Genomic DNA, 26856 nt, shown 5'->3' with positions numbered 1-26856 from the left:
GATTGTTGAATAATGTCATTATTTTTGTTATCTTTGAGCACAAAAAATATTCTCCTAGCTTCTTAAAGTAAAGGTTGAACCCCTGATGTCAAAAGGACTATTTTACTGCCTTTTTGGGCCTTGAACGTGGTAGTTGGGTTGCTGTCTCTGGAAGGTCAGAAAGCTATCTTATTTTGTGAAAGATGGACATGAGGGTGAGTAAGTCATTACAGAATTTTTATTTTTGGGTGAACTAATCCTTTAAACAACGTAAACTATATATATTTATTGAAAAAGCAAAAAAGAATTAAATAAGAAATAAATCATATCTCCTTCATGACTTAAGGTAGACTGTTGACTAAAAGAGGGCAATTTTTATGCACATGATGGAGATATTACGGTGTTTCTTGTTAATTGTTTTGCGTTATTAAAAAGTGTGTATTACTAGTGTGTGTATATAGTGTAAATATATGAAGGTGTCGAGCAGATCAAATCAAATAACTTTGGTTATAAAGAATGTTAAATTGCAATGTTTTATGTTTTTCAGCTGTACTCACTGAATGAATACAAGCCACCAATCTCCAAAGCAAAGATGACCCAGATTACAAAATCAGCAATTAAAGCTATAAAGGTAAGTTTAATAACAAGGTAACATAACATTACAACACCTTCTCATTTATGATGTAGTCTTAGATTTATCCCCAACACTTTTTATTATGGTTAGAGCAGTGCACAAGCCAACGACAGCATAATTTGTTAATTTCCAAAAAGGCTTAAACTGATAGTTCAGCCAAAAATGAAAATTAATTGACATTAATTAAAATCATTAAAGATAACTATGCCACTGTTCAAGCTGAACCTGTTAAAGGGTTGACACACAACTGGCTTGCTTTAACCAGGGTGAATCTTCAGTAGTTTGCATTACAACAGAGAACTACAGAGTCAGGAATCAAACTCGGGTCGCCGGAGGTGAAGTTGCGCAACATGTCAACGTATTAACCACAAGGCTCTCAGCACTGAGATTTACATTATAATTTAATGTAAATAAACATTAAAAGTGTGTGTGTGTGTCTGTATGAAGGATTAAGCAAAGTTTGCAGCAACTCATTTGATAACGAAAATGGACAAAAGTGAATTTTATCATTGATTAATCTGGTCTGTGTGTGATGAACCGAGAACCTCTGTCACTGATTTCTTGTTTGACAAAAATGGTTATGGAGTATGCTGCTGTAGGAAAAGAGAATGTTCTAAGCTGTCCAAATAATGAGAGCTTTTTATTTACTCTTTGAAGAAGAAGAAAAAAAAAACCTCATAAGCAGTTAAATCAGTTACTTTGGATGGATTGACTGTTTAATATGCTTGAGAGGTGTTTTCTGTAGCTCATATCCACATGATCATATTCAGTTGACATTCTGCACATTACATAAGTAATGATATTTGTAAACTGTAAGTGGGTTTATAATATATAGTGAGTTATAAATAAAAAAAGTCCTTTATCTGTAATGAAAAATGAAATGCTACACTGACATAATTTTAGAGGAGTGTAATGTGTGTGCGTGTTCCTCAGAACACCTAACACTTAATATATGCTTTAACAGGTGTAATATGATTTTTAAACTGTTCTGTTGCTTGAGCACAGTTGTTTGGCTTTTAATGATGTAGGATATATGCAAGAAAGCACTCATTTCTATTTATTTTTTAGCTTTTAATTTTAATAGCATTTAATTACAGACAATTTAAACTTTTCTTGGTAAAACAAAGTCACCTGACCCACTCATCACCTTAATCATACAAGATTTACTTCAGTCACATGGAAGTGACATTGTCCCACCTCGTTATTGACTGGGTACAACTATTACTCAACTAAAGACAGTTTCAGAAAAAGCCTCCTTATGCTGTTCAACTGATAACTGATGTACTATGAAAAGCTTTATAGAAATAAACATGATTTGACTTGAATTCATATAAATTGAAGGAGAATGTTGGAGAAGATATGGATAGTTTTTTTTTTTCTTCAGTATAATAGCATCTTCATTTTATATACACTTTTCAGAAAATCAAATTAAGTATCAGACTTGGGCTTCTTCGTGTTTGGCCCTCATGGCACAATAAATTTTGTAATTTAGTCTGTCTGTTAGTATTTCTAGTCAGCACTCTATCTTTTTGAATGAGCTGGGTGCTTTCTGTGTGTCATCCACAAGTATTTTGTGTTTATCTCAAAATAAACCGAAGCAGATGTTGTGCTTATTCATTTCATTGAGAGTATGACACACAAGAGTGCTTGCAGAGAGAGTGACCTCCCCCACGCTCTTCTGATTGCATGTGATTTGTGATTAATTTATTTGTGTATTGTAGCCTTGTTGCATCTGGTGTGAATAGATTAATTGCTTGTCACTGAAATCCTATTGGATCATGACATGCAGATAGCAGTTATTCTGCTACCTTTAGCAGTAAAATGGTATGTACTTGATAAATTTCTGATGTTAGGTAGTTGGAAGTCCTCAGGTAATTGGAAAAATGTATCTTAAGCCATTATAAAATTTAGACCTGAAGGTAATTACATGCTTCTACGCTTGATCTTTGTCATTTTGGCTGTATAAAGCATGTATAAAGCATGACTTTTATTTTGACAACTCTAAGAGCACCAGACGCGCTCACATTCATTGGTTTACTTTCTTTAACAGTTGTGTCTAATAAATTATTAGACAGAAATGTTAAACAAAAAGTAGGAAAGTCAGTAGTGATGTTACACAATGTTTGTACATACACCAATTATATTACTTGCCTACTGCCCTACCATCATTTTAGTTTTTTTTTATTTATTTATTTATTTATTTTTTTTTATTAGAAATTAAAATTACTTTGTTTATTTGAACAATAGATGTTGCAATTATAAATGGAAAGCATCTGCTTTATAAAGCTGGAGTCAGATTTCACTTATGTGAATAGAGTAAGAAGCGTGATTGACAAGATGTTGGTGGAGGATTTTTTGGTGTCAAAGCGAAAGCACCTTGCAGTACTTCTATGTTCAGAATAAGTGAGTTTGTTTTATGGTTGTGTTTTTCATTAAAAAAAATAATGAACCACAAAAGGGGAAAATACAAAGATCTTTCATTTATTTGTTTTATAACACTGGTATGCACAGAGTCCTATACATAACATGAAGGAATATATATATATATATATATATATATATGTATTATATAAATAATATATTTATCAAAAATAAGAAAAACTATAATATATTTACTTTTTGTTGTATATACTTAGTTTAAATTCAACTGAATAGATTTGTTCTCTCATTTTAATCAAATCAAAATGAGGGAATAAATTACTAAAATTACTACAACAAGGCCAAAATGTAATCATTTTTTTTTATATATATATAAAAAAAATCTGTATAAATATATTTTCAGGGCTCGACAATAAGGAGTGCCCGATGGCCGGGGCCAGTGTGAAATGCGCTCGGGACAGTTGACAAATCTGTCACTAGCCCGATCGGGCCACTGTTTCGTCGTCACGAAACAGTTTTTAAGCCTTGTTCATTTAAAATTTCAGGGGATCACAGAGAGACACATCTCTGACAGACAGATAGCCTACAAAAGTATGTCAAAATACCCGTCTTGATGAGTAACTTTGCAGCTTTAACAATGATTAATCTATATTTAATTTAAACAGTGGTGTACAGATGCACCGATCGACTGGACATATTTTAACCAATCTCTGTTCTGGGCTTGCACGTGAAGTATTTTCCTAAATATTGAGAATATTGAAATATATCTCTGAGGGGAACTGACTGCTTTAAGAAATGTTTACTTGGTGTTTTCTTTTTATTTGCCTCTGTATAATGCATTTAAAGTTGCGTTCATAAGCACAGCCTGCTTTGTTTACAGCAGTTACCAGGGAAACGCTGTATCTTATTCCATAAGCGGCAACTGCTGGCAGAGACTGGATTTGCGTTCATTCAGTCCGTCTGCTCTTTTTCCCTAAAGCACTTTTCATATACAGTATAATAAAATAATTTTTGAACAAACAAATAATGTTTGAACTTTATATTTGTTAAGCTAGTAGGTTTTGCTGTGGAAACAGTATTGGAATCGAGAATTGTATAATTTAATTGGTATGTAAATTTTTTTTTTTATGTTATATAAGCTTATTTATTCAAATTAGAAGATAACATTGTTAAAAGATAACAGTGATAACAGCAACTATTAAGATTTTTCTGTGGCAGGGCCAGTGACATTTTTGACCGGGCAAGTAAAAATTTGGACCACTTGCCAGACCGAGCCAGTAGAAGAAATCCTTAACATTGAGCCCTGATTTTAAATCTGTTGCATCAAGAGTTTGACAGTACTTATAATATGTGATTTATATAGTCGTTATAACCATACAGTTTTACAGCATCTGAAAGAGCAATTATAGCTGTTTTGGCTTCTAAACTGATTACAAACTGGTGATTTTATGACAAGATTATATGAAGTAATATGTGTAGGTATGTCATGTTTTTGTGTGTAGAGTTTCAACCAGTGTGGTAGCACAGTTTGTAGTGGTGTATAGGGGTGGGACAGAATATTGATATGATGATATATTGTCATCCTTCTCTATGCAATACGAGAATTGACATCTGGTGCCAAATACCAATATTTTAATGAGAATAATAAGGCAATAAATCTAAATAGATTTCCCTGCTCCCAGCATCTAAAATGCATGGAAATCGTGGCCATGCCATTTTCACCTTCTTTCCAAAAGCTCTCTGAGCAACCTTGAACTGCATTCTCTATGAAGATAGGGAATTGCGAGGAACTGAAGCATAAAAAGATTTCCAACCAGTTTATTAGCTCTACCGCTATATGTATATGTTGATGGAGACAAGAACTAAGAAACTTCTCAAGAACAGCTATCAGCGTGGACCGCACCAATCACATTATTATTGCAAAGTGCATATTTAGTCTGTGAGTAGCCTAACCTCTCAGCTCGGACCGCAGGTGGATTTCCCTTACTATATGAGAGAGAGCGAGAGAGCAACGCCATCGCGTCCAGTTTTATGTGAACAAAACTGGATGCTCTCCCTTCCCTCTCAGATATTACAAGTAAGCGTTATTCAGTGTGAGTGGAGTGGGCCTGTGTGAAACATAAATCTGCACCTATGGCATGGGTGACGAAACAAAACCTTGTCAGAGCCATAATGCGGTGCAGAAGTATGCAGTATGTATAAATAAATTAATAAATAAATAAAGACAGAAAACTTGCACTTAACCTTTTCACAGGCATTTTGTTTTCTTAGACCGATGTCGTGATCATATCGTGATCGTATCATCATTGGATTGTCTAGCAATCGATTATCACAATAATCGCTGTATCGTGATAATACCATTATCATGAGCAATGTATCTTGATAGTATCGTATCGTAAGGTACCTTGCGATTCCCACCCCTAGTGGTGTGCACTGTGACATGCAATAATGAAAGTATGGTTTGTATGTGTGTGACTGTGTGTGTGTTATTTGTTTTAATAAACCTATAGCTGAAGGTAGTTTTAAAAAATATACTGTTCCAGCACCACACAAGGATGTTGAATGAAGTCAAAGGCCCTGCTTTCACCTGTTGATCTGATCATAAGTTTCAGTGCTAAACCAGCACCTTGCCCCTCTCAATGAATGTAATCGTTAAGGAACTTGTTATAAGGAGGTGCAAATAAGACTTTAGAGTTGAGCACTTTATTCATTCATGCAGCACTTGGCCCTCCTGCAAAATTAATGTAAGGTGTTATGTAGGTGTAATAAGAGTGAAGGATCTTGATAAAATGGGGTCAAATTTAAGACATTGATACCAGATGCAAACTATTGTTTATTTCTTTAATGAAAACTGTGAGAAATATTCATTGACAACCTTTTTTCCATGACCTTCCAACTCTTTATCATTAAACACCAAGACTATAACAACATGCAGTATCTTTGATGGAAAAAAAAAAAAAGGAAAGACTAAAAGTTGTGAAAAAAAAAACATTGCTGAATGAATGCACTTCCGCAACCTCTGTGATACAATACAAAGTCTTTTTGTTGTTTTAATAGAAAGGCATTTAATTTAATTAGGAAATATTAGAATTCATATTACAAAATGTCAGTGTTTTAGCTTTTGACAGGAGCTTATGAGGTTTACTTGGTTCTCCGTTTGATGAGATGTCACTCTTAATTGACTAAATATGTAATTAAGCATTTAATTGACTGAAACTACACTAAAATTCCCTGACACTTATAGTCAATTAAAACTTGACTAAACAGGTTGACTAAATATAAGAAGAACTAAAAAGGACATTTGACCCAGGAATAAGACTGTATTGCAAAGAAAAACAAAATCAACACTAGTGTAAACGGCAGTGTGTCCTGGCTGACCATTTTTTATTGTATCATTGGAAATGTTTCTTAATACCTAGTAAAAACAGGGTCACGTCTTCAAATGCTCTTTTCTGTAGGAATGGCAGTGGTAAATCTGGAACCACAGTAAATATTTTTTTTTATGTGTTTTAGCATCTGTGATTTGGTGCTTTAGTATGTTTAATTGTTTTTCTTTGAGACAAGTGGAGGCAAGCTTGAATAATAAAAACCATCACCATGAAACTATTCAGATATCAGATTTCTAAAATAAAGCTAAGAGTAACTGATTTGGATAATGCAATATGCAGAATACAATGGACCACTCAAGTACTTTTATTTACAATGTTCTCTTTAGTTTTTTTTTTTGGTTTGTTTTGTTTTTTGTATAAATCATAGCAAAAGGTGATAACGGGTCACGTATCATTTTTCTAACTGCGTTATCATCTCTCACTCATTGTGTTGTTGTTTTTGGGACATTGCCGTTGTTGCATACTTGGTATATTGAACTCCTAATGTATTGTTTGTTTTTCTGTGAATAACACCTCTTTCCCCTTCCCTCAGCAGCTCTCCCAGCTCCCCCAAAGCACTGAAAGTGAAGCAGGAGGATGGGGCGAGAGAGAGTTTCAAAGAGATAAGGGAACCCCTAACCAGCTTAGGTAGGAGATGGGCTGTTTCAAAAGGAGGATGGAAGAAGCCGCATAAGACATGACTCAGAACGCTTTTTAATATAGGCCGAAGTGTAGGGGGACCCTTACGGTCCCCAGGGTTCACTACTTCAGTGATGCCATCACAACTGTGTTTATTAATTGCGGGTGTGGGCCAGTGGTGTTTGAATGGAAGTGCTTAGTTTTATTCCTGCAGGTGCTAATCTTATCTTTTCTTGGTGTTGACAGCTTCTGTGTGACAAGTTTGTCTGGAAAGTTCTTTTAACTTGAGTTTGTTGGGAGATTGATGCTTCAGTTTTAGATAGTTTAGACTGTTATTTTGCATTTAGCCAGGTGAAAGATGAAGTTCTTGAGCGTGGCATGTCTCTGAGGAAGGTGTGTTGGTTGTCATCATGAACATCAACTTTGAAGAATTACCTCTTTTGAATGCCCCTAAAATAGTACATGTAAAAACTTGTTCTGCTTGTGGTGCATTATATTTGTGATTTTTATCTATATCAGCCAGTATTGGCATTTAAATTAATTAACAGCTGAAGTAAATTTACTGTATCAGTCTAATATTGGAAACCATTATTATCAGGGCACATGTTAAGCAAGTACTAAACCGTTCTACATTTATAATGTTTTGTTTCATGGTTTGGCCTTGTTTTAAGTGTGTCAAGGTTCGTATGGTCATGAAAAACCTGGAAAAGTCATGGTATTTTAAAACAGCAATTTCCAGGCCTGGATATTTTTTTTGGAAAAGTCGTGACAAATCTCTGTATAACAGAATTATTTAATCACGTCCTGAATTTTGGTGCGGGTTTGCGTATATATTGCATAGTTTGCATAGTTTTACTCATTCCTGCAGCTTTCGAGTTTAAATTGAGGAAAATCCCTGCACACATTTATTCAATATAGCATGTAGTTAGATGAGTAAATGAATCCACACAGACTGTCAGATTAAATCATTCATTTGGAAACGGCGTGAGTGATTGAGCTGCATCTCTTTTACTGTCTCAAAGTGGCTTAATTTCGGCACATCTTGTCTGCGCTTAAAGAAAGTTGCTGCACACTGTGGGACGTGACTTTCACTTGCATTTCAGTACTGTCACTTGCCTAATCGGGTCATTGTTGAATCGTCACAAAAATGTATCATTTGCAAGTATTTTTTTTTTTTTGTTTTTTTTTTTTTTTTTTTTTTTTTTAAGCCATTAGGTACTTGGGTGCTCCAGAACGGGTTTTCTGTGCGCTCACAGTTACACTTTATACGCATACGCTATCACTTTAAATAGCTTGCTTAAAATTGTTGCATCTTGTTACAATTTAAGTGGCCAAATGCACACAAAATTACATCAATATGGCTCTTCTGGCGAATATCCTTGTAGACACAGTCGGTTTTATCTTAAGTGTGTAAACAGTTGAGAAAGAAAACATATGAGTGTCAGAACTGAATCTGTGCATTGTGGCTTGTGACAGCAGCCTAATAAAGCTGTGCCATGTTTCATATGTTAATCAAACAACAAAACACAGAATATCACTTTAATTCACAGTTTATTCCATTCCATTCCATTTTTTTTTTTTTTTTTTTTTTGCTTTTTGTACCTGAATACTACTGTTGGACTGAAAACGAAATTCAGGTCCTGAGTTTACCTGATAATATTGCTTAAATAAGTTATAGTATTAAGTGATGTGATATGGTCTCTGTGTGGAGAAAAATCTGGCACAGTTGCAGCCTGTACTAATTAATAAAACCAATAGAAAGCAAACTATTGTCATTAATTTTGGTTAGCATATGCTATATTGTAACATTTAGTTCATGAAAATGGTCTTAAAAGTCATGGAGAAGTCATGGAAATTTATTGAAAATGGGAAAAAAAACGTGTGTAATATTTTTCTTTATTTCTTTTTTTTTTTTTTTTTTTTTTGAAACAATAGTGCATAGGTCTTCAAGTTTATAGCAAAAATGTAATCTCGCAAGACGAGTGAAGTGTGTTATTTTATGCTTTGTTAGTAATTACTTAATAGCAATAATTTAGGCCTATATCACTTTCTAGTCATAGTCAGTGTTTAGCACAGTTGTACACCACAATTACCGGAAAATCTCAAACCACAGATAAACAAAGAATAAAAAAAAAAAAAAAAAAAACTGAATTCATTGACTGCTGATAAGTCTGGACAGAGGTTAAATGTTTTGTAGGCTACGCATTTACAAGTATTTTACGCGAGTATAAAATATCTATACGCATACGTTTTTTTTTTTTTTTTGACTGTTCAACCGTGGAAAGATGTCACAATGTCATGTCTCAGGAAAAACATTTAGTGTCCATAAAATGTAATAGTTGGCTAGAAAAATTAAATATTTGAATTATGAAAAGACGTTATAATGTTTAAATGTTCCTATTTCAACAACAAATGGGAGTAGAGACATAATTCTGTAATTACAATGTTATTATAATACTTTAAATTATAAAAAACTGCCTTATGAGCAGGTTAAATGTTTGTTTACAAATTACTTCAATATAGTAACGTGCCAGCTGACAAGCTTTATTTTATAGTTTACAACAGGGGTGGGCAACCTTGATCCTGAGGGCTGGTGTCCCTGCAGAGTTTCGCTCCAATCCTGAAAAAAAATAAAATAAATAAAAATACCAACCTATATCCTGAAGACCTTGATTAGCTTGTTCAGTTGTGTTTGATTAGGGTTGGAGCTAAACTCTGCAGGGACACCGGCCTTCGAGGATCAATGTTCCCCACCCATGGTTTACAGCATTATTTGCATATTGGTTGAAACTGCATTATATTAAGTGCATTGATGGCAATTAATTTGGAAATATATGCAATCTAATCAAAATGAATTGCAACCTTGTGAGTTGAATCAAAACAAATTGTAAAATTTGTCTCAATACCCAGCCCTGCTTAAGACATAATCTTAAGACATAAATCATTTTGCCATTATTCTGTGTGTATTTGACTGTTCAAATGCAATAAGCATGAAAGACATCTGAATTGGGGATTGCATGCTGTGGCAGCTTTCTGTGTGTGCTTGGGGAGTGGGTTTTGTTTCGCTTATTGCACGTAATGGTGTCCGTGTTTTTGTTTTGTTTTTCTCATCAGTGCATGTTTCTTTATTGCTCTAATGTGCCACTAAGCAGTAGCTACCGTATTTATTTTAATGTATTTACTTACTGCAATATGCCCAAAATAGCTCACTTTTCATCACCATCAAAGCTGCAGGGAAAAATGAAAGCATACTAAAAGGGGGAAAAAAGCTTGGCACACCCAGTGTGTCTGCAGGGACTAAGGGAGTGCTGCAGCACTACTTCACTCTGTGTCGCTCTCATGCACACAATCACATGCGTGCACACTTTGAGAGAAAAGTTTAAAAGGCTAATTTATTTACCATATAAAGATGTAAACTGATGTGCTAGGTTTAAATTGATTTTTTTTTTTTCTTTTTTTTTTTTAATTGGTAAAAATAATTTTCCAAAATCTGTCTGCTACATTTTTTGAAATGAACCGAAAATATTTTTACACTTCTCATAACATTTAAAAATCTTCACTTTTGTGTTTTGATTAGCAGATACATTTGTGCAAAAGCGCAAACAAAAAATTGACATTTAAAATAAAATTCAATGCGAAAGACTGCAAGTTAATTTAAAAGTATATAGCAAATATAAATATATGGTCTGTTTTCGCTTTGTGTTTCATAGAGCAGCTCAGATCACAGTTAACGCAGCAAACCGAGAGTGTGCTATAAGTTTGATATGAATTTGAAAATGCTTTGTGTGCCAATTACGATTATTGTATTTGCAAAATTTCAAACTTTATTGTAATGACATTGGATGATAGCAGGTTACAGCATTTCACTATACTAGTAATGAAAAGTGCTTGTAAATCTTTGACAGAAATGTACAGGTCTCTTGTAAGTGAGGAAATTAAGACAAGTATTGCAGTCTTACTACTGCAAAATAAAAATAACACTGCTTATTTTTACAGTGCCTGTGTATTATAGTAATCATATAATTTCAAATAGTAAAAAGAGGAAGTAAAAAGAGGTTTGAGTCCAGGTAGACATCAATACAAAAACATTTATAGTCTGTTAAGCCATCTCGGTCAAAAATGAGATAATTATACTGAGTGAATGCTCCTGACACATAGTATACATCCATCAAATATTTTTACTTCAAACTTGCTAAATTCCAGCCTCAGCCCAATCATAACCAGTACTTACAATCGTACCAGTACTTGCACTGAAACCTATACAAAGTAGCCAGAAAGAAATGCTAATTTTAAAGAAATATGTTGGATTTATGATGGAAAATGATGGATTTAGAGGCTTTTGCATCTGAACTTTTCATACACACACACACATATACATATACATACATACATATATATATATATATATATATATATATATATATATATATATATATATATATGTATGTATGTATATGTATGTATATGTGTATATGTATATATATGTATATGTATATGTATGTATGTATATGTATGTATATGTGTGTGTGTATATATATGTGTGTATGTATATATGTATGTCTCTCTTGGGTGGAATGCAATATATTTAGTTCAAAAGGGCCACGTTCACACAGCAGTACAATGTGGTTTTCAAGGCTGTTGGAGTGTTAAATAATTTAATTCAGTTTAAGTTTATTTGTATAGCGCTTTTCACGATACAAATCGTTGCAAAGCAGCTTTACAGAAAATTAAAGTTTCTACAATATATTTAGTAGTGGCTTATTAGTGGTGACTGTCAAGTTGATGTACATATGGCAGAGATGTATGATAAAAATCAGTTAATGACGTAATCAAACGGACAATGAACACTATTAACAGTAATGAATTATATGTTGCAATCAAACTTATAATACAATCCAGTAGTGCTGTATGTTGTTTCCGGGTTGACATCATCTCAGGTCCTCTGAGGGGTTGGCATCATCTCTTCTTAGGTGTTTTGGATCCAGACTGAAGCTTGTGTAATTCCTAGTTACCATGGGATGTCAATCCCGTGGCAGAAACAGAGGATCAAATAGGGACATAATTAGCAGATAAAACTGCAGTACAAGATTATGAGATGCACTATTTGAATGCTTGGCTGAAGAGATGTGTCTTTAATCTAGATTTAGACAGAGAGAGTGTGTCCGAACCCCGAACGTTTTTAGGAAGGCTATTCTAAATGCGAAAAAGCTCTACCTCCTTTAGTGTACTTTGCTATCCTAGGTAATACCAAAAGTCCACAGTTTTGCGACCTTAGGGAGCGTGATGGATTGTAGCGTGGTAGAAGACTAGTTAGGTATGCAGGAGCTAAACCATTAAGGGCCTTATAGGTAAGAAGTAATGTTTTGTAACTGATGCAGAACCTAATAGGTGGCCAGTGCAGAGACCGTAAAATTGGGGTAATATGATCATATTTTCTTGACCTGGTAAGGACTCTAGCAGCTGCATTTTGCACTACCTGTAGCTTGTTTATTGAGGATGCAGGACAACCACCTAGTAGTGCATTACAGTAGTTCAGTGTAGAGGTCATGAATGCATGAGCTACTTTTCTGCATCAGAAACGGGTAACATATTTTGTAGCTTGGTAATGTTTCTAAGATGGGGAATGCTTTTTTTGTAACATGAGAAATATGATTTTTAAAAGACAAGTCACTGTCTAAAATATAAAACCCAGATTTTTGACTGTAGATGAAGTAACGGTACATCCATCTAATTGCAAATTATAATCCAAAAGTTTCTGTCTTTTGGTCCAATATGTAAATGTGTATCTCTCTTTAGTCTTATCTGAATTTAACAGGAGAAAATTATTGGTCATCCAATATTTTACATTTTTAACACACTCTGTTAATTTAGAAGTTTTACTTGGTCACGTAGAGAGATATATATATATATATATATATATATATATATATATATATATATATATATATATATAGTTGAGTATCATCAGCATAACAATGGAAACTAACCCAGTATTTTCAAATGATATTACCAAAGGGCAGATTGTATATTAAAAACAGCACAGATCCTTGTGGCACTGCATATTATACTGGTGATAACTGAGATGACTCCCCGTTTAAATAAACAAAGTGGTAGTGATTGGACAGGTAGGATCTAAACCATCTTAAAGCCTGCCCTTGAATACCTGCATAGTTTTGAAGTCGATCTATGAGTGTCATGATCTATAGTGTCAAACACAGCACTAAGATCAAGTAAAACTAGCAATGAGATCCAGCCTTGGTCTAACGCAAGAAGCAAGTCATTCGTGATTTGTAACAAGTGCAGTTTCTGTGCTATGATGAGGCCTGAAACCTGACTGAAATTCTTCATAGAGGTCTTTTTTTTTTTTTTTTTTTTTTTTTTTTTTTTTTTTGCAAAGAGCACAGTTGAGTAGACAACTTTTTCTAAACTTTTAGACACAAACAGAAGATTAGAAATGGATCTGTAATTTGCCAGTTCACTAGGGTCTAGTTATGGTTTCTTAAGAAGAGGCTTAATAACCACCAGCTTGGTTTTGGGACATAACCTAAAGATAGGTAACAACTCTTTCAGTAATTTAGTGGGTACAGGATCTAATAGGCATGTTGTTGGTTTAGACGCAGTGATAAGTTTATTTAGCTCTTCTTGTCCTATAGTTGTAAAGTACTGCAGTTTTTCTTTTGGTGTTTTTGGCAAAAGAAGCTGGCACATTAGACTCTGTAGAATCTGCATTTTTTTTATTGTATTTCTGATGTTATCTGTTTTATCAGTGAAGAAATTCATAAAGTCATTACTATTAAACTGGGAATATTTAGATTGGGTGATGTCTGATTATTTGTTAATCTAGCCACTGTGCTGAATAAGAACCTTGGATTGTTTTGGTTATTTTCTATGAGTTTGCAGATATGCTCAGCCCTGGCAGCTTTTAGAGCCTGGCTATATCTGTACATACTGTTTTTCCATGCAATTCATAAAAATTCCATGTTAGTTTTTCTCCATTTGCGTTTAAGGTTTATTTCTTGAGAGAATGGGTATTACTATTGTACCATTGTGCAGTATGTTTTTCTCTAAACTTTTCAGTTTGATGGGGGTAGCAGCAACTAATGTGTATATTTATGGGTACACAGAGCAGTTGAGATAAATCAGGCAGGTTATTTGTGAATCTGTCGTTGGTGGCAGGAACAGTTCTTCTGCCCATACGATAATGCGGAGCCATATAGTTAATATCAGTAATACACAACATGCACGATACAAGGAAATGCTCAGTAACATCATCGCTTTGAGGTACGATATCTATATCAGTAGGATCAGTTCCATGTGATATAATTAAATCTAGCGTATGATTAAAATAATGAGTGGGCCCGAAAAGAGTTTATTAGGTCAGTCAACGCAAGTCCTAACGCATCATTTGTATTATCAACGTGAATGTTAAAATCTCAGACAATTAGCGCTTTATCAAAATTAGGCAATAGGTCTGAAAGGAAATCTGCAAATTCTTTTAAGTAATATGTATACGGCCCTGGCGGTCTATACACAGTAGCTAGAGCAAGAGATAGGAGAGAATTCTTTTTCATAATTGACAGAGTAACTTTAAAGGAGAAGTTCACTTCCAAAACAAAGATTCACATATGATGTACTCACCCCCTTGTCATCCAAGATGTTCATGTCTTTCTTTCTTCAGTCATAAAGAAATTGTTTTTTGAGGAAAACATTACAGCATTTTTCTCCATATAATGGACTGATATGGTGGCCTGATTTTAAACTTCCAAAATGCAGTTTAAATGCGGCTTCAAACGATCCCAATAGCGGTTGTAAACGATCCCAGGCGAGAAAGAAGGCACTTATCTAGCATAACGATCGGTTATTTTAATAAAAATAATACAATTTATGTACTTTTACTGCCAAACGCTCGTCTTGTCTTACTCTGCCTGGACTGTTTTTGTTTCTGGTTCATGACAGTTAGGGTATGATGAAAAACTCCCATCTCATGTTCTCCCTAAACTTTGAAATCGTCTTATATTGTTGTTTTACCTTTTTTGTTGAGGGTGTTTGATCCTCTTTGCATGTTTACTTTGCAAAGACTGGGTCGAAACTTCTGCAGCGATGTAGGATGAATTTGAAATGATTTTTGAAGTTGAGGGAGAAAATACGATTGGAGTTTTTCGACAGTCTTGAGTCAGAATACACAGAGTTCAGGGAGAGAAAGGCAAGACGAGTGTTTGAGATTAAAAAGTATTTAAATTGTTTTTTTTGTTTATTTTCATGAAAATAACCGATCATTTCACTAGATAAGACCCTTCTTTCTCAGCTGGGATCGTTTACAACCGCATTTGGGATCGTTTGAAGCCGCATTTAAACTGCATTTTGGAAGTTCAAAATCGGGCCACCATATCAGTCCATTATATGGAGACAAATGCAGAAATGTTTTCCTCAAAAAACATAATTTCTTTACGACTGAAGATCTTGGATGACATGGGGGTGAGTATGTTATATATGAATCTTTGTTTTGGAAGAGGACTTCTCCTTTAAGCAGAAGTATTTCAAAATTTAAACCTGTTGCCTGTTTTCTGAGTAACACTGAGAATATCACTATATATTGTTACAACACCACTGTCACGACCAATCCGACGATGCTCATGCTTATAACAGTAGGTTGGTGGAGTAGACCCATTTAGACCAATATAATCATTTGGTTTTAGCCCGGTTTCTGTCAAGCAGTGTACATCAAAACTATTATCTGTGATAATTTCATTAACAATAAGTGCTCTGTGTGCGAGTTATCTAATGTTTGGGAGCCCTAGCTTTAAAAATAGTTTTTTGTTCATTTGTTTTGTATTTTTTCAGATTTAAGCAGATTTTTTCTAGATCCTGCAGTTAATTTTATATATATGTATAGTTAATATCAGTAATACGCAGCATGCACGACACAAGGAAATGCTCAGTAACATCACTTTGAGGTACGATATCTATATCAGTAGGATCAATTCCATGTGATATAATTATATCTAGCGTATGATTGAAATAATGAGTGGGCCCGAAAAGAGTTTATTAGGTCAGTAAACGCAAGTCCTAACGCATCATTTGTATTATCAACGTGAATGTTAAAATCTCAGACAATTAGCGCTTTATCAAAATTAACCAATAGGTCTGAAAGGAAGTCTGCAAATTCTTTAAGTAATATGTATACGGCCCTGGTGGTCTATACACAGTAGCTAAAGGCAAGAGATAGGAGAGAATTATAGAGCATATATATATATATATATATATATAGTATATTAGGTTTGTGCTAAACTACACTGTCATAACTGTTTCTTTAGTGCCCCTATTATGCTTTTTCAAATATGATCTTTCATGTAGAGTGTCATGTAGCTGTATGTGAACATAAACTATCTGCAAAGTTGTGAAACCGACAGTGCACGATAAATAAAGTTATTGTCTATCAAAAAAAAGAGTCTGCTCACATTTGCCTAAATGAGTCGTCAGGATTTTGAATCTTTTTCTGTTACGGCCACACGTCACGAAGTAACACATTTGCATAATGTCCACCCACGTTTTACGTCGCGAACAACTTGCCCGCCCACAAACAGTAAAATTTCCATGTGGTTTACGTCATTATACGGAAGACGCTGTATCCTACGCTGTGAGTAAAATTGTTTTATATTCACTTCCAAAAGATGATGAATCTACAAAGATTGTATTTTCTAGCAATCGTTCAAAATAAGTAGTTGTGTATGTTATGTTGTGTAACAACCCTGCACATGTCATGCTAACCGGCTAAATCACGCTTCTGTAGTTCTGTAGTTCAGCTGTGGACCCACTGTAGTCTGACAATTTGTGATTGATGCAGCTTGACTGTCTGTCTGTCTCATTAGCTGGAGTAATGATAAAGGATGGCGCACGAAGCGGCTTTCACACCGAATGCGGAAAGTGCTGTGCTATGAAACCCATTCGTTTTAATTGCTTCCGCAGCGGAGCGCGCACGCTACAGACAAAGTTCAAATGAGTTGTTCAAATTAACTTTTGCCGCTGTGCTCTGAAGGGCTGCACTGAACCCAGCGACCAGCGCAGCGCTTTCTGCGTTCGGTGTGAGAGCCGCCTTAATGCATTATACAATGTTGAAGTTTACAACATAGAGGTGTGCCCGGTTCGCTTACATAAGCAAATTGCGAGCACTTTCCACAGTAGACTGTGCTAACTTGTCGATCAGCCACTTCAGCCGTTTCATCATCAGACTCTGGCTGGAATTGTTATGGTAAAATCGATGCCATCTTTTCTATGTATTGACAAGTAACCAGGGCTGTCAATCCGTTATGGCAATGGGCGTTTCGTTTTCCAACACACCGTACGCGATAGACCAATCATAAAGGACTGCGCCATCTGACCAATCACAGCAGTGAGGGCTCACGGAAAGGAGGGGTTTAGAGAGACTGATTCTTCGAACTGCTTCGCACGAGTCGTTTATGAATCATTTAGAAATGGGGTAAAATTAAATCTATTTTTGGAGAAAACTGAAGTGTTTTTTTGACCTTGCATACATGTAAACCTGTTTTGGGAGTCTTTTAAAACAATATCAGCAACCTTTAAAATGGCATAATAGGGGCACTTTAACACTGACTAGTCACTCAGACAAACCACTGACTGTTTTTATGAAATCGTGTAATTTTCCACCAGATCCTCAAAGTTATAACCTCCAACAGGATGACTAACAGTCAACCAAATAAATGGGTGAAAAAAAACTTTTATAGCACACAAATCTTCTGTTCATTATCATCTACCACATTTTTATATGTGACATTATTTCTTGGACTTGTGATGTGTTTCTCACTCCGTATTTAAAAGTTAATCATTGTTAAAGGACTAGTTTGACTAAAAATTAAAAATTTGCTGTTAATTTACTCACCTTCAGGGCCAAGATGTAGGTGACTGGCTTTCACCTATAGAATACTAAAGATTATTTTTAGCTGAACCTATGGTCCTTGGTAGCACCATATGCAAGTCAATGGGTGCTGTCACTTTGATAGTCAAAAGAAGAGTATAGCCTCAGATAACTTTACATATACTGATTTTACATATGCTTAATAGAGTTTAAAAAAAAAAGAAAGAACAGCCTCAGACAGACTGTCTTGCGCACTAACGCTTATCTTTTGTGAAGTGTCTCTCATTTATTTAAGAAGTGTCTCTTTTAAATGCACCACCACTAAAATTAATTAATCTACCAGTTTTAGTTGGATTTAGAATGAATTGAGGCCGACAACTCGTCTGTCACCTGTCAACATAATGCAAATTTTTTTTCATTCAGGATGTTAGGACGAGTACAGGGGGTAGTCTCTGATTTAATTGCCGTCTGAATCCAGGATGTCAGTGTTTTTCTGTCACCACCCTCGTGAAAATCCTACTGTTTTTTTTTTTTTTTTTTTTTTTTTTTTTTTTGGCAAACATTATTGGCAAACAAGTTTGGCAAACTTGTTGGCAAACAAGTATTGTTTAAAAGAACAATACTTCATAACTGCTGCACCACAGCGAGTGATAGTGGAATGAGAAGAACAGCACGTAACCATTCAAAATGGGTCTTTATTATGGCAGCAAGCAGTTATGCATTTCAATTGTAAAATTTGTGTTATATAACTATAGCATGTCTATTTTCCTATTTTCCTTTTAAACAGGATTTAAATAATCAAATAATAAAAAGGATTATGTTATAAAATTAGCTTGTAATAATAATACATTTTTCATAAGCATTTTTAATACATTGTAAACAATAAGAATACATTTGTAAATGAAATTAATTTTATTAATAGCAGACACATCTTTTATTTCTTTATTTTCCTCAAAGGATTAATATTGTCCCCTAACCACTCTTATGGTGTGGTCACACTTATAATTCAGTTCTCTTTGTTCTTTTGCTCAGGACTGTTTGCGTCGTACGACTTCTAGTGATCAAAATTTGCTAATATCCACCTTGTTTTGTTGCTTTGCCAGCCTGTAATGTACTGTCATATTAGCTTTACTTTAGCTGCATTCGCGGCATGTCATAATCACTATAATTTAAAGAGTTTGCTTCCAAAACACGATAAACGCCTTTTTTTTTTTGTTTTGTTTTGTTTTTTTTGTTTTTTTAACAAAATTGAGTTCCTGTCAACATCAGTATTGTATCAGTGTAGAGAGTTTTGTTGATTATAATAGAACTTTGTTAGATCGCGATGAACTAAGATGAGTGAAAGCTCTGAATGATTTTTAAGGGAGTTTGTAAAATAGATATTGATTTAATACAACAGTTAAATAAACAAGAAGTTAATATTAAGTGACTAACATTGTCTGACTATAACACTATTGCCTGATTTTGCTCTATTTCATTGTCAAAAATAGTTTGAAACAAAGTCGTAACTGAGACACTGCGCATCTCCATTCAAACACAGCGGTGTTTCATTTCCGAATGAACCTGCGTTTTCTAGTGAGTCAATGAATCAATTACCCATTCATAAAAAGTCACTTGCTTTATTCCTGAATTAATCAGCCGTTCCAACAAATTAAATAAATGATATGATTCAGAAATTAAATCAGTGACTTACCACCACCTCCTGGCAGTATTAGTTTCATATTTATCTTCTCTTTAGTTATTAAAATCATTTAATATTTCTGTGTTCAAAATTGTATATTAAAACATTAATCTCAACAAGAGTTTATGAATTTGATTGCACTTATGCCATCTCTTTCCATCACTTACACTTTCTTTAAAAAGAAAAGTAAACGTAGACCCCTAATGGAATTATTGCATTTTGGGAAACAATTATAATAAATCTTTGAAAAATCTAAATCTGGATTTGAATTTTTAATGTTATTATAACCTAAAGATGCTATGTGAAAGTTTAAAACAGAAAATAGTGGTTTTCATCTTGCCACTTTCTTGGTAAAGAAAACACATTTTTACTCCTGAATCAAAATGGATTTGTAGCGTTTTGGAACCAAGCTCTTTATTTGAAGACAACTACATTCTTTTGTTGTACAAACAAAGATCTGCTGCAAGAGACACCTGTAGTGAACTGTAATGTGTAACATAGCTCCTATGATGAGAAGGTTTTTTTTTTTGTTTGTTTGTTTTGTTTTTTTTTTGAATACATGTCTTTGGTCTGTCACACATTCATAGTTCAGTTGAACTGCACGAGTGTTCATTTGAAAGCTGACCGAGATCTGAAAGGGTGCATTTTACTAGTACCGGTACTTCAAGAATGCAAGTATTTCTGCGTGTCTGTGCTAGTGAAAGGCACAAACGCGCAATCTGTAGAACTGCTCTGAGAGTCACTTTATGAGCATTTTACGGTTTCTTTTGCAGAAAACTATCGTCATATAATGAAGACCCTAAAGGTCTTCACAGCAACCCGTCAAAATAAAAGTTCGGTTTAACTTGGCAGCTAGAAATATATTAATATATTGCTTAATGTAAAGATAGTACTACTGCTAATAATAAAAATATTACTAATACAATGTTTAAGGAATATTTAGCAGAAAATTGTAAATGCACAACACAGGACGTCTGGAAAAAATAAATAAATAAATAATTAGCCTATAATTAATTCTTTATTAAATCTAAGTATCTTTTATAAATTTATTAGACATGCTTTTGATTATTAAAATGTAATGAAACAATTAAAATAGAATCCAGAAAATTAATGGAAGACAGAAATTCACAAACAAAACTGAATTTGAGAAGAATAATGAAATGTATTTCATAGGGCCTTAAAAACATGTAATTTTTAATAAATTGCTGTTGAATTCTGGAAGTTTCATGATTTCAATTAATTAGACATGCTTTTTGATAAATGTTTTTTTAATGTAAGCATTAAAATAGAGTCTAGAAAAATTTAAAATGGCATTTACGATTTTCATCTTTATTTCATTTGTGTCTTTTATTGTATTATTATTTTTTGTATTGTCCTTTTAGTTTGTTACTTGCATCTCGGTTCTTATTATTAATAAAAAAAAAAGGACTGATGATATAAATTTTTGCTGTGAAATAAAATTACTATATCATGAAATAAGATTTAGCTTTATCCTTTTAGCTAACTGTAGACTCGGTTGTTGTTCACCATAATTCTGTGTAGTTGCACTGGCATGTGATTTATTATTTTATTTATTTATTTATTTTTCGTAGTATCAGTACAGTAGTGGTATCTTGATATTTTAGTCTGGTATCGTATCAAAGTCAAAATTTTGGTATCATGACAACACTACCTAATTAAACTAAATCTGTTACAGCTGTCACGATTAAAGTGAAGTGTGAATTAACTAAAAGCTATCAATTGGGGCATTGTATTTTCAGTAGATTTGCTCACGTTGCACCAGATTTTTTTGACAAATGGTTTGCAGGATGGAGCACTATAAACAATCACACGTTTCTGTTGAATTTTAATGCATTGTCCAATAAGAGACATATTGATGAATCAGCGCGGTGGTGTTCAGCATGTGCATTCACTGACTAAGTTCTGAATCCACATTCGCAAATTTTCATCAGTGTAAAACAAAGTACGGATATGATGTTAATAAGAGATTCATTTTTCAATGTAGAAAGCCTTACTGATTACAGTGGGAGTTTGGGAAGGTGCATAACTAACATTACAATATCAAGAGCAATAACAATAATGATTTTTGTCATGATATTGTGGCTTCACCATCAAGATTCCTGTTGTTTAATTTTATAGTCTGTTTTCATTATGCAATTTTGAGTAAATACATGTACATTCAGTCTGTGACTGAAAATAAACTTGGATGCCATGTCAGATGCAGCTTCCGTTCTGCAGTTAAGATGACTTTTGATGTTTCAGAAATATTTGATTGGTAACAGTGTCTATATCATTGTTAATGATATAGTTAATTTCTGATAAAGTTAATTACTGGCCCTGATGTAGATTATAATGCTGTTTAGTTACCAGTAATGTGGACCAATTGGTCACACTTTATATTCTCGTCCAATTCTCGCTGTTAACAAGTCATTAACTATGACTTTTGCCTCAGTAAATGTAAGTGGTCTTTAATCTTGCATCACAGCTTTGTTTTTTTTTGTTTTTTTTTTTTTAATGACAAATTTAGGGACAGAAACTAGTAATAGGAATGTTGATATTGCACAAAACCAATATAACTGAAGGTTATAACAAAATACATTGTGCAGAATAAATAAAATATTATTGCTCTAATACTATTAGAGTACATGTTGAAAACCCACATTAAACAACAAAGTTCTGCTAAATAAATATTTACTCAGAATTATTGAGCTTTGTTTCAGTGATGCACTTTAACTGTTTGACACTAATATAAATGTTTATGCTTGTTCAGGGAGGCTCATAAAGAATTGCTTGCCGTAAGGATGAATATGAAGGAGCCTTTATGCAAAATGGAAAGTTATGTGAATTTCTAACAATTTCAGACAAGATTATAAACTTAAGTTATGTGCTGATGTCTTGCACGTTAGGCAGGTCGCACATCTGCCAGAGTGACAGGACAAGCCGTGTTATGTGCGTTTAAGTTTGTTTAAAGCACATACAGATCTTTAGTTGTTAGTTGATGGCCTTACTTCTCCGATTTAAAGAAATTAAGGTTTTTAATAACCATGCAAACTTATAAATTGTACACGCTTACTAATCACATTACAGCACAGTTTGTGCTGAATACAGTTTAATTACACTTTAGCCATTTAAATGTTAAGTAACAGAAATAAGCACAAATGTTGACAATTTAAGGGCCCTATGAAATCCTTTATTTTTTATTTTTTCACAATTATATCTTTTCCTCCCCCATTTAATATTTCTGGAATTCTGAATTTCTCTAGACTCTGTTTTAACGGTTAAGTTCAATTTTATTAATCAGAAAGCTTGTCTAATTAAGTTTATTAGAAGTTTAACAAAATGTTAATTTTTATGGCCCTAAAATTTTTTTATTTTATTTTTTTTTTTGTACCCCCCTCAAATTTAGTTTTATTTTTACTAAATTCTGTGTTGTCCATTTAAGTTTCTGGATTTATTTTCAATGGTTTCATTAAATTGTAATAATCAAAAGCATCTCTAAATAATTACATTTGTTTTTTTCCCTTTCACTTTTTTTTTTTTTTTTTTTTTTTTGGTGCATTTACATTTTTATGGTAAATAAATTAGTGTAAATATTTTTTCATGTGAATATTCTTCAAAAACAACGTTTTAATAAGTAGTAGTAGTAGTAGTAGTATCATTACATTTTAACTCCATTATAATTACTAACCAAGCTTTTATATTGACTGGTTGTTGTGAAGACCTTTGTTCTGTTTATATGATAAGACATATTTTGTTTTTGTTTTTTTTTTTTATGTTTTTTTTTTTTTTTTTTTGGTCAAAAGATATGGTAAAATGGTCGTGAAGTAATGTTCAGAAGAGTTCTACAGATTGTGTTCATGTACTCATATACTGAGGTGGAAGAGGCTAAAAACACGGGTAGTGTCACGTGCACTTCCGTTTGTTTGTAATAAACGAAACTGCATCTGAGCCATTCATTCATACAGAGGCATGCAAAACAGCAGGATTCATATTTAAATAGTATTTTTGCCGCTTCATATTCACAGACACAAGTCCGTATCATGTTTTGATTAAAGTGTGACGTTTTGATTAAAGTGTGATTAAAGTGTGTTAAAGTGAGTTTCTTCCACTTTTATGACTGGATTCTGCGATTCGGTCCATGTTTTCCGCATTGCGGAAATCATAAGGCCCTACAGTTAGTGTGTCAATAGATCTCCAGAGCTCCAAAAACAACACATCAGACTCCAGAGAATTATTATAAAGTGTTCTCATAGTTTGGATCATGCATTTTCTGTAAAAAAAAAAAAATAATAATAATAATAATAATAATAATGAAAATAATAATAATAATCATTGTGTAAATAGTATAGAAGAGTATAAATCACTGAGTGAAATAGTGAGGTTTAATTTAAATAACTGTGTGATTGTTTTTGTGCACACATGAAAGTGAAAGTCGTGACGTATTGTCAAGTATGGTGACCTATACTTGAAATTGGTGCTATGCATTTAACCCATCACAAGTGAACACACACAGCAGTGAGAAGTAAACAAACTCACACACACACACTGTGAACACGCACCTGGAGCAGTGTGCAGCCATTGCTCCAGCGCCCAGGAAGCAATTGGGGGTTTGGTGCATTGCTCAAGAGCACCTCAGTCATGGTATTGAAGGTGGAAAGAGCACTCTTAAATATCAAGATTAATCTTGTCTTCCTCTTTACCAGTTATAACACTAAATAAATAAGAATGAATTTATGAAGGTATGTTGAAAGAAACAGTGCAACTTAATGAAGTGTATTATGTAATTGCTCAATCAGTGTTTCAGTTGTGGGAAGACATCAATAAAAAAAAGCTTGAAACAGTGTCACGCAATGTTACATTTAACTCAGAAAAGACATTGTGCCCATAAACTCGTTCCTAGCAAGAAAAAATAACTCTAATATGGAGCATTGTGATATTTATGCACAAATATGCAATTTATTTTTGCTTAACCTGTTGTCTTCATTACTTGCATATGTTTGGATTATATCTTTCATTAAAACAAGTTTATTATAGTCACTGATTAAATGTTTCACATTTAATAAAAAAGTGAGTTGAAACAGTTGTTAAGATGATGACTTAACTGCCTTATGTGCAATTTAAATGTTTCTACAACTTTTTTTTTTTATTTCAGTGTTGATTCTGAAAAAAAAATTAATTAACTATTAACGTGCTTTCGATTTTGGTTTTTTGGCAAGCAAGTAAGAGTCCACTTGTGTTTGGCAACTAACCAGTATGCACTGGTGAGGAAAGGAAACAGTATTATTTTCTGTTAAATACATGTGACATGTCACATGTCCAGCTCTGATTCTTTATTTGGTTGATGTATTCAGTGCCTAGATGAGAATAAATGCGCGTCTACAGTTCATGCCATAAATGTATACCTTAATTTTCATATTAAAGATTGAGGTTTTTTTATTTTGTTTGTTTGTTTATCTTTTCCAGTTCTACAAACATGTCGTCCAAAGTGTGGAGAAATTCATTCAAAAGGTCAGTTGTTATTGTCTTACAAATGCAACATTTTATATTTAATAGATATTTAATTGAAAAATGTCTAGAGGGAGCTGAATGTTCCTAAACTATTTTTAATTTGATATGTTAAGTCCTTCATATAGAATAAAGATAATTAATAGCATTAAGGCTTTAACCTTCAAATGCATTAATTATTTAAATGAAAATGAAAATATTTTAATATAACTTCCTTTTGTCAGCTCAAGACCACCAAAGACTAGTACTGAATGCCTTATGTGAAAATGCCTTTTGCACAGTCAATTGCTTGCTTGCTTGCCTGCTGCAGGGTGAGCACAGGGTGAAGCTGTGTGTTTTTCTGAAGGACTACAGTATATAGTTTACCCTTGCTGACATGATACAACGCTGATGGTTGTAATTTATAATGCATAGAAAATCACTGGCTGTCAAGTTGAACATTTTTGAAAAATGATATACTAATTATATTATAAATGGCATTATAGATAATTCTGGGAATTTGAACCCCTGACCCCACACACATTTTCCTCATTCATTACTTTACTTTTGTGTGTGTAGTGCAAGCCTGAGTACAAAGTCCCTGGTCTATATGTCATCGACTCCATTGTACGGCAGTCTCGTCACCAGTTTGGTCAAGAGAAGGATGTTTTCGCTCCACGCTTTAGTAAAAACATCATTACAACGTTCCAAAACCTCTACCGCTGCCCAGCTGATGACAAGGTGCGTTCATTTCTTACGCCTTCTCTACTCAAGCGATAAAGGTCTTGTCTAGACACAATTTTTCTTTTGGCTTATTTTCTATTTTTATTGTTGCTTTGCAGAGTAAGATTGTCAGAGTACTAAACCTATGGCAGAAAAATAGTGTCTTTAAGAGTGACATTATCCAGCCTCTCTTGGATATGGCAGCCGGACTTCCACCCCCCAGCGTTACGCCCGTCTCTGCCAGTAGTGCCGTACCTGTCAATAGCACTACTCCCGGTAAGTTAACGCATTTATAATGTATCCTTGTTGAAAAAATATACTCTATAATAACAACAACTAAATTGCCTACTCAAAGATTTTTGCTGCTTGACTTTGTAGTGGGTCCGTAGTTCCCAACATGCGTCACATTGGTCTGCATTAGGAGAGTGAATTTTGAAATTAAGTGATGTGTTTTTCAGTTAAGAGAAAGTGTTTAATGTTTAGTTGTGTTGGAGATTTTCGTCCTATACTTTGTATATAATAATAAATAAAATTGTCTTTAGTATATTGCAGGGGTGGCAAACTCCGGTCCTGGAGAGCCGCAGCCCTGCAGAGTTCAGCTCCAACCATAATTAAAACTTACCTGCCTGTTGCTTTCTAGTAACCCTTCAGACCTTGATTAGCTTGTTCAGGTGTGTTTGATTAGGGTTGAAGCAAAACTATGCAGGGCTGCGGCTCTCCAGGACCGACACTCGCCACCCCTGGTATATTGCATGTGAATTTGCTACTATGTATGACACAGGAACTTGTTTATTAAGTTGTTTTCTTGTTGTACTGTCTTAAACAAATTGCATGAAAAAGTTTTCTGTATTTTAATTAAATTCACTTATCAAATTGTTTTTGAGTGTACAGTGTAGTAATAATCCAACAATGTCCAATTATGTAGCCCTCTAAAAATGAAGAAAACATCTCCGCATACCTTTAGCATACTCAGAGCTGCATTCCTTATGGTGTGAGAAACTCAATGTAACGTAGTTTAATGTGTCAAATGTGGCTTAATGTGTCAGACTTTGTCAAACAGACTATTATTAATTAAAATGTTGCTAAGGTCAACCCC

At 33.9% G+C, this 26856-nt stretch overlaps 1 protein-coding gene across 1 annotated transcript in view; it reads left to right on the top strand.

The window, feature by feature from the left end:
• LOC127179975 (rho guanine nucleotide exchange factor TIAM2) overlaps positions 1-26856 on the top strand; it is a 127268-nt gene that overhangs the window by 1382 nt on the left and 99030 nt on the right. Inside the window, exons 2-5 of the mRNA XM_051133846.1 lie at positions 527-610; positions 25017-25061; positions 25617-25778; positions 25880-26036. Of these exons, the coding sequence (XP_050989803.1) occupies positions 527-610; positions 25017-25061; positions 25617-25778; positions 25880-26036 (448 nt within the window). The remainder of the gene's footprint in view (positions 1-526; positions 611-25016; positions 25062-25616; positions 25779-25879; positions 26037-26856) is intronic.

This window comes from Labeo rohita, chromosome 17, assembly GCF_022985175.1.
Source record: "Labeo rohita strain BAU-BD-2019 chromosome 17, IGBB_LRoh.1.0, whole genome shotgun sequence".
NCBI classification, from domain to species: Eukaryota; Metazoa; Chordata; class Actinopteri; order Cypriniformes; family Cyprinidae; genus Labeo; species Labeo rohita.
The sequence above is the reverse complement of the archived record's forward strand: the minus strand, read 5'-3'. Positions and strand labels throughout refer to the sequence as shown.